This window comes from Pyxicephalus adspersus, chromosome 12, assembly GCF_032062135.1.
Source record: "Pyxicephalus adspersus chromosome 12, UCB_Pads_2.0, whole genome shotgun sequence".
NCBI lineage: Eukaryota > Metazoa > Chordata > Amphibia > Anura > Pyxicephalidae > Pyxicephalus > Pyxicephalus adspersus.
The window spans coordinates 130,202-140,108 of NC_092869.1; the positions used below are offsets into that span (position 1 = coordinate 130,202).

Below are 9,907 nucleotides of genomic sequence, written 5' to 3' on the forward strand. Positions count from 1 at the left end.
CAATCCCCATCTGCCAATTGCCAACTGCCAATCCCCATCCTCCAACCACCATCAGCCAACTACCATTCGCCAACCAACATCTGCCAATCACCATCCACCAATTACCATCCTCCAACCGCCATCCTCAAATTGCCATCGCCCAATCACAATTCACCAACCACCATCTGCCAATCACTATCCATGAGCTACCATCTACCAATCGCCATCCATGAACTACCATCCTCCAATCAAGATCGGACAACCATCATCCGCAAATTACTAATCCCAATTACCATCCACCAACCACCATCCGCCAATCACCATTTGCCAACCACCATCCGCCAATCACTATCCGCCAACCACCATCCGTCAGCCACAATCTGCTAATCACCATTCCTCCAACCAACGTCCGTCCACCAATTAAAATCCGCCAACCACAGTCCGCCAATTACTATCCCCCAATCACCATCCTCCAAGCAGCATCCATCAACCACCATGCCCCAACCACCATCCGCCAATCACAATCCGCCAACCACCATATGCCAATTACTATCCGCCAACCTTCATCCGCCAAACACCATATGCCAACCACCATCCCCCAATCATTATACCCCAACTACCATCCGCCAATCGCCATCCACCATCCGCCAATCGTCATCCTCCAATCGCCAACCATAATCACCAACCACCATCCTCCAATCGCAATCCCCCAAAACGCTATCTGCCAACCACCATCTCCCAATCACCATACCTCAACCACCATCTGCCAATCACAATCCTCCAATCGCCATCCGCCAATCATAATCCACCAATCACCATACATCAACCAACATCAGCCAACCACCATCCGCCAATTACTATCTCCCAATCACCATCTGCCAACCACCATTCGCCAATCAATATGCCCCAACCACCATCTGCCAACCACCATCCGTCAACCATAATCAGCCAATCACCATCCCCCAACCACTAATCACCATTCGCTAATCACCATTCCTCCAACCACCATCTGCCAACCATAGTCTGCCAATTACTATCCCCCAACCACCATCCCCCAATCACCATTCGCTAATCACCATTCCTCCAACCACCATCCGCCAACCATAGTCTGCCAATTACTATCCCCCAATCACCATCCGCCAGCCACCATACGCCAGTTACTATCTGCCAACCTTCATCCACCAAACACCATATGCCAACCACCATCCCCCAATCACCATACCCCAACCTCCATCCGCCAACCACCATTCGCCAATCACCAACCGCCACCTTCCAATTGTCATGCTCCAATCACCATGCTCCAATTGCCATCCCCCAATCGCCATCCCCCAATCACCATCCACCAACCACCATCCTCCAGTCACCATCCCCAAATCACCATACCCCAACCACCATCTGCCAATTACTATACACCAATCATCATCCTCCAATCGCCCACCCCCAATTGCCATTCGCCAATCAAAATCCGCCAACCCCCATTTGCCAATCACCTTGCCCCAAACCACCATCCGCCAATCACCGTTCACCAACCACTATCTGCCAATCACTATCCGTCAACCACCATCCGCCAATCCCCATCCCCCAATCACCATCTGCCAACCATATTCTGCTAATCACCATTCCTCCGAACATCATCCGCCAATTACTATCCCCAGTCACTATCCACCAATCACCATTTTGCAGAAGCCAGCTCCCATCTACCAACCGCTATCCTCCAATCTCCATTCCCCAATGACCATCCGTCCAATCACTATACCCCAACCACCATCCGCCAATTACTATCTACCAATCACCATCCTCCAATCGCAATAACTCACTCGTTTTCCACCAACCACAATCCGCCAACCACCATCCACCAACCATAATCCGCTAATCACCATTCCTCCAACCAACGTCCACCAATCAAAATCTGCCAACCACAGTCCACCAATTACTATCCCCCAATCATCATCCACCAAGCACCATCCATCAACCACAATATGTCAGTTACTATCCGCCAAACACCATACGCCAATCACCATCCCCCAATCATTATACCCCAACTACCATCTGCCAATCGCCATCCGCCAATCGTCATCCTCCAATCGTCAACTATATTCACCATCCACCAACCGCCATCCGCCAATCACCATCCTCCAATTGCCATCCGCCAACCATAATCCACCAATCACCATACATCAACAACCATCAGGCAACCACCACCCGCCAATTACTATCTCCCAATCACCATCCGCCAACCACTATTCGCCAAATACTATCCGCCAACCTTCATCCACCAAACACCATATGCCAACCACCATCCCCCAATCACTATACCCCAACCTCCATCCGCCAACCACCATTCGCCAATCACCATCCCCAAATCTCTATCCGCAATCCACCATCCCCCAATCACCATACCCCAACCACCATCTGCCAATCACAATCCTCCAATCGCCATCCGCCAATCAATCTCCACCAATCACCATACAGCAACCACCATCAGCCAACCACAATCCGCCAATTACTATCCCCCAATCGCCATCCACCAATCAACATCCGCCAACCACCATCCACAAATCATCCGCCAACCACAATGCCCCAACCACCATCCACTATACACTATACGTCATTACTATCCGCCAACCACAATACCAAAATCACCAAATCCCAACCGCCATCCCCCAATCACAACCCACCAACCTCCACTTGCCAATCGTCATCCTCCAATCGCCATCCCCCAATCGCCATCCGCCAATCACCATCCTCCAACCACTATTTGCCAATCACTATTCGTCAACCACCATCCGCCATTCAACATTGGCCAACCACCATCTTCCAATCGCCAACCGCCATTCCCCAATCACAACCCACCAATCGCCATCTGCCAACCACGTTTCGGAAATCACCATCCACCAATCACCATCCCCCAATCGCCATCCACCAACCACCATCCACCAATCAGCAACCACCATACCCAAATCACCATCCGCCAATCAGCATACCTCAATACCACCAATACCACCATACCTCACCTGCCACAATCACCTCCCACAGCAATATTCACCCACAGTTGTGTTATCATCTATCATCTAACCACAATTTTCACCTCTCTTGCTTTAGTTGCAGCAATATTCCCCCACAACAATATGTTCACCTAGCAGGAATTTCAACATTCACAGCATGTTGAAACGGAATCAGGGAATGTCATGTGAATATCTTGTGTGCAGAGGGCAGAATGAAGTGGGCCAGTTGGGGGAATGCTGGGTGAATGTCCTGTGCGTTGAGAAGATAGAAGTCGGACATTTGGGGGAATCTTGGGTGAATGCCCTTTGTGCAGTGACAGGTGGAAGTCGGGTGAATGTCCTGTGTGCAGGTGAAAGTCAGGTGAATGTCCTGCATGTAGGAGACAGGTGAAAGTCGAGTGAATGTCCTGTCTGCAGGGGGCAGGTGAATGTTCTGTGTGCGAGGGGCAGATGAAAGTCGGGTGAATGTCCTGTGTGCAGGTGAAAGTTGGGTGAATGTCCTGCATGTAGGAAACAGGTGAAAGTCGGGTGAATGTAGCCCAAGATTCTGCCATAAATGCCTCTTACCGCCACAGGTGATGAATCTGGCAGTCGGGTGAATGTGCTGAGCTCTCTTATAGCGATGTGTTATGAGATCCGGCTGCGGGGGGCGCACTGACCCCCGAATTCTCTGCCCATAGCTGTCCGGGATGAGAAGAGTTTTATTTCACAGGAGCCGAGCGCAGCGATTGGAGGAGAGTCCAGGAGGGGGCAAAACCGCCTGGTTCTGATTCTCTGGCCCAGCTCTCTAAATTGTGTTCTCTAGCCTGGTTCTGATTATTTGGCCTGGTTCTTGTTCTCTGGGTCAGGTTCTCTGGATCGGGTTCCCTGGCCTAGTTCTGATTCTCTGGCCCTGCTCTCTAATTTGGGTTCTCTAGCCTGGTTCTGATTCTTTGGCCCGGCTCCCTGGGTCGGGTTCCCCGGCCTGGTTCTGATTCTCTGGGTCTGGTTTTCTGGCCTGGTTCTTGTTCTCTGGATCGGGTTCCCTGGCCTGGTTCTGATTCTCTGGCCCGGGTTTTCTTGCACACAAGGGCTCTGTGCTGTCACTATTCTTCTATGTGGGAATAGGCGGGAAAGCCATGCCAGGGGGTAATGCCATCCCGGTGTAAATGACCGGTAATTGAGGTCGGGGAGATAGAAGGGATTTCAGGTTTCGGATGTAATCAGTGATCCCCTCCCTCTGCATGGAGAACACTGAGCCCATTGTCCCGGCGCTGACAGCACCTTTCTGGGTCTGCAATGGGGAAATGTTTCATCCGTAGGGGGATTTATTTCTGCACTGAAATATCGGTCGTTATAAAAGCGTCCAATCCCAATCTGCAGAGATTACCAGTGGCCAATCAGCAGCCAGGAAAGGTTAGTGTTGGGGGTGATGGAGATGTGGTTGGTGGGCACATTGTATACAATGTCTATGTTCCTGACCCAGCTGCTTGGCTGTGGTGCTGATCCGGTGGCCGATGTGAGAATACAACCTGAAGCCAGAGGATCAGCATGACAGCCAATGAGAAGGAGCTTAAATCATTGTGACAATCTTACCACAGCTATTAAAAGATGGAAATTGTACATAAAAGTTCTGACTTCACTTGGTACATGCTTGTTAGAAGGCCCAGAGGGCATTGCAGCCCTTGGAAGATAAGAAGCCCAATATTGGCTGTAGAGGAAGGGGCACTCCGACCCCGGCATTGTCAGTCATACATTTGGCTCTGTGACTTCTGGCGTCACCATAAAGGTTCCGTGAGATGGGCAGCCTGATAGTAACAGTCCACGAGTGGGCACGGCACTAGAATGGTCACTCGTATTACTACACTGAGTGTTTGTAAAGAGAAGGCTCCAATCCCAGCAGGGCGAGAGACGTGGGCCCTTGGGGCGGAGTTCAGGAACAGGGGACATTTGTTGGGTACAAGACACTCTTTGTTCCTCTATATAAACCCACAACTGGCGTACACAGATTATTGTTTTATGGGCAAAGCTGTGATGTGCCCGGTGGGGGAGGGAAGTGGCCATTAATTAGTTGTGTCGTTATTAAACTCCATCGCAGAATGCATAATAAGATAGAAGACGTCTCTTCAAAGAGATTGTACCCTCCATTGAGGGGGACACGGGTGACACCGACCATCTCTGCTGTCATGCCAGGAAGGTTCACCAGGGGGCAGCAGTATGACCTCACATTAATAAGTGGCCCAATCATCTGCCACTAGAGAGATCCTTATATAAACCAGACCCTAGGGTGACCCTGGGCCCTCCATACCCCCAATGCCGGCACATGAGATACAGATAACTGATATCAATATCTTCTGTTCACATGGACTCCGGTTATTCTGCCCACACACCTACCTCCTGCCCATCTCCAGCACTCACCAAGTACATTGCAGCCATGTTTCCTGGCATTAGAAAAGAGGTTTGAAGAGTTGTGGAAGAATCCGCCGTTATTTCTGCACCAGAACTCCCTAGGGGCCGGCAGATGACTGAATTGTGGGATTTCATGATCCACCTCTGTGGCTGCCATGCGGCTGTCCTGCACCATGTGTTGGGTGGGGGTGCCATGGGCTTCATACATCCTGGCACATGCATGGTGGACGGGTCCCCAACTATCGGGATAGCTCATTCCTTGCTGCTTTCTACACGCATACCAAATATCAGTGAAAAGATTAAACCCCAAAAATATGGAGCAGTGATTACTAGCGTGCCGTGAGGGATCTTCAGGGGTACCCGGGGAAATGATATGATAAAAATAGTGTGACCCCAAGTTCCTAGTTTAATATTCTGTGTGCCAACCCCAATAGTGATAAGGTCATTAAGGTGCAAAAGGAGAAAGACAAAATAACTCAGCGTATATTCTGTGATAAATATACAAATAAAGCAATATGCAAATCAGCTATCGGAAGAGACTTGATTTATAATCCAATGACACAAACATATAGTAAAAAACCAATAAATGTAGAAGATGGAATATATATAAATATATTTATATGTCTCCGACACGTACAGCTGTACAATAAGTGTACAGGACTAGGGAGTAACAATGATAATCATAAGAAATAACATATAGCTGCGGGTAAACGGAAAAGACAAGAATCTATTAGTACATTTGTATAAGAAAGTTATAAAGCATGTGCTGAGGAGTGACCATTACAAATGTATAGGAGTGTATATTGAAAATGATAGAAAATATCAATAGTAGTAGATAATAACATCATTGGATTATATATCAATACATATCGCTTTATTTGTATGTATATCACACAATATATGTTGATTTATTTTGCCAAATTTTCAAATTACCGTGGGAAATTATCCAATCACCATTGTCGAGTGTCTTTGCTGTAGTGACTGCAGAGTAATGTAATACTCTTCCATGCCAGTGGGTGGCAGCAGGTACCTTAATTGCCGTGTTTATTCTTAGAGACAAGTGATTTAGTGAATTAGCTACAGAGTGTCATTTTGTAACATTTTTGTGGTGTGCCGCACGATTGTTTCAATGTAAAAAATGTGCAGTGGCTCAAAAAATGTTGAAAAGCACTGCATTAGAGAAGTCCAACCCTACAAATCTCTGCTGCTGCCATTATCAATACAACCTGTCTGCTAACAATATTTGCCAATAGATGGCAGCATCGCACTGGGGGAATGTAAGCTTGGCGTGTACATAGCATGGGTTCTATAAAGGGGAATGAACCCCAGTGTACCCTTATGGCTTCTGGCACATTGCTGTGATGGTTGAGGCCTCCGCTTGCCATTATGAATATGTCGGGGAGTTTTGGCGGAATTCTGCCAAGATGGCTGACGGGGATTTTGCCCCGCTCGGTGTTCCCTGCACTCCTGTGTAATGATGATCTGCCTGTCAGTCCTGCGTCACTTCTTATATAACAGCCTGCCATGTTTTATTTATGTGACACCAGGCCTGGCCCCGTATCCATGGCGGAGGGTTGGCCTCCATGTATGAGAGGAATGGTCCTCATAGACATCACAAGTGGTTGCCATGGTAACAGCAATAGCAGGCCCAGCGGCTACAATGCTGCCGAACAGATTTACCCCACAGGCCGGAATTAATTTTAGTAAATGTCACCAGAGAGCGCTGGAAGGAGGCACTGTGCCCTTAACCCCTTCTGATCCCTGGGTTCTTATAGGGGGAAGGGGTGGGAAAATACATATTGGAATAGTGGGGGAGGGGGGATAGTATTTGGGGGGATCTATAGGGATTGGGGGGATGCGAAGCACTCAGAGGATTAGTGAGGAGGTGGAGAAGACATATGGATATAGTTGGGAGGGGATAATTGTGTGTGGGGGTGTACAGGGCATCCATAGGGATTGGTGAGGGGGAGAGAACACATATGGGAGTAGTAGGGGGGTGTAAAGGGCATCCATAGGAATGGTGGGGATGGAAAGCACCCATAGGATAGGTGAGAACACATATGGGAGTAGTAGGGGGTGTAGAGGGTATCCATAGAAATGGTGGGGATGGAAAGCACCCATAGGATTGGTGAGGGGGGGTAGAGAACACATATGGGAGTAGTAGGGGGTGTAGAGAGTATCCATAGAAATGGTGGGGATGGAAAGCACCCATAGGATTGGGGGGGGGGGGGGGGGGGGATGTGGTGAGCATCAGGAAAATTGGCAGTGGAGGGCACATATAGATAATAGCTGAGGGTGGTAAATGGGAATAGAAAGCATCAATGACAATGTTTTTGTCTAGCTGTGTATGAATGGATGTGTTGGGAAGGTTCTCTGTTGGTCATTCATGGAGGTTGCTATAGGTTACACACGTTGCACAGGATCCGTCAGTGTCTGCAGTGCCTCCTCATGCTCCTCTTACAGAATTGTTGGTTTTGTCTTTCACAGACCCTGAACTTGTCTGCCACGGGATTGAGTCACTATGGCTAAAGATAACAATGCCTTCACTACAGTCCCCGGTTCCACCAAACCCAGTTTCTCCCATGCATCCAAACTGGCTGAAAAGTTGGAAAAGGCGGACAAGAAATTGAGGCGCCGGCAGCGGTATGTGGAAAAAGATGGGCGCTGCAATGTACAGCATGGAAATGTCAGAGAGACCTATCGATATCTTACTGATATCTTCACCACCTTGGTGGACCTGAAGTGGAGAGTGAGCCTCCTGGTCTTCATCCTGGCCTACGCCATTACCTGGCTGTTCTTTGGGGTCATCTGGTGGTTTATCGCATATTGTCGGGGGGACCTGGAGCACCTGGAGGACCCAGGCTGGACACCATGTATTAAGAACCTTAATGGCTTTGTCTCTGCATTCCTCTTCTCCATTGAAACAGAAACAACCATTGGCTATGGCCATCGGGTCATCACGGACAAATGCCCAGAAGGGATCATCCTGCTCCTCCTTCAAGCCATCTTGGGTTCTATGGTCAACGCTTTCATGGTGGGCTGCATGTTTGTCAAAATCTCCCAACCTAACAAAAGGGCCGAGACGCTGGTCTTCTCTTCCCATGCCGTGATATCGCTGCGGGATGATAAACTCTGTCTCATGTTTCGTGTTGGAGATCTGCGCCAGTCACACATTGTAGAGGCTTCCATTAGAGCCAAACTTATCAAATCCAAACAGACGCAAGAGGGAGAATTCATCCCACTCAATCAGACGGACATCAATGTTGGATTTGAGACTGGAGATGACCGGCTTTTCTTGGTGTCGCCATTAATTATTAGCCATGAAATCAATGAGCACAGCCCGTTCTGGGAAGTGTCCAAGAGGCAGCTGGAGAAGGATGAGTTTGAGATTGTGGTGATCCTGGAGGGAATGGTGGAAGCCACTGGTAGGTAAAAGATTTATTGGGAGGAGGATTATGGGAAGGAAGGCAGAGGTGGCAGCCATGTTTGAATAGTTGTGGATGTGGGTAATGTAGGAGCTTTGTGTGGCCCTCAATGCCCCCTGGCCTGACTCAAAGAGGCTTCTCACCCATTAGAGCCTGGACAAGGGTGACCCCCAAAAATATCTCAATATTGTTAGTAATTTATGAATCCCCATCCATAAATTGCTAACAATATACAGGTATTTCCAGGTCCTTTGTCCCAGAAGAGTTTGGCCATTGTGTTGTAGAAGAAGATGGGAGGAGATGGCTGGGAGAGGAGCTTCTGTTCTGCATACTTATCCCTAATGGAAGCCAGTGGATCAGCATGATGATCAGAAGGAGGGGTCAGTAATGGCAGCCTTCTCATTTCCTTCACCAGACCTAGATTTCTCTGATACTGGGGCATTCCATGGACTCCACAATTTTTATTAGAGGCCCCAGACTGGAGGACTTGGCGGTCGTATCAGCTGTGGCTGCTTGGTGGCTTTAGTGTGGGACAAAGGTGTTGGTTTTACATTTGAATGACATTAATATATTTGCATACTTCAGGTGAGTCTCAGCTTAATAAAAAAAAAAAAAAAAAAAGGTTCCCAGCAGGTGTTGCTTTTGTCCGGAGGGTGCTGGGAGCTGCACTTTGCATTATATAGTCTGGTAGATATGACATATTACATGTAGACAGAGAAAAGTAGAAATGACCAGTTTATTACAGGAATTCATGTCATACAGTGTGATACAATGTGATACACCGTCATAAAACGTGATACAAAGATACAATATACGACAATGCCATATAACATGATCGCTCCGTCATACAATGTGTTAACGTGATACAATGTGATACACCGTCATAAAACGTGATACAAACATACAATATACGACAATGCCATATAACATGATCGCTCCGTCATACAATGTGATACAAAGTCATACAATACGTTACAATGTCATATTAAAGTAATGCAAAGGTATGCACTTGGGCGCTAACAACATGCATGATTCATACTGTCCAGGGGGAATACGTTTAGGGGAGACGTATAAGGGGGGATATGATCACCCTGTATAAATATATAAACG

The 9,907-nt window shown here is 48.0% G+C and overlaps 2 protein-coding genes across 2 annotated transcripts in view; one reads left to right on the forward strand and one right to left on the reverse strand.

The window, feature by feature from the left end:
• The window catches only part of KCNJ10 (potassium inwardly rectifying channel subfamily J member 10), a 10,108-nt gene extending 6,456 nt beyond the window's left edge, over window positions 1-3,652 (reverse strand). Inside the window, exon 1 of the mRNA XM_072428027.1 lies at window positions 3,552-3,652. The gene's annotated coding sequence lies outside the window, so the exon portion shown is untranslated. The remainder of the gene's footprint in view (window positions 1-3,551) is intronic.
• Window positions 3,653-7,856: 4,204 nt separating this feature from the next.
• The window catches only part of KCNJ9 (potassium inwardly rectifying channel subfamily J member 9), a gene marked incomplete at its 5' end in the record, with an annotated part of 3,605 nt that continues 1,554 nt past the window's right edge, over window positions 7,857-9,907 (forward strand). Inside the window, 1 exon segment of the mRNA XM_072427573.1 lies at window positions 7,857-8,798. Coding sequence (XP_072283674.1) covers window positions 7,894-8,798 — 905 coding nt within the window.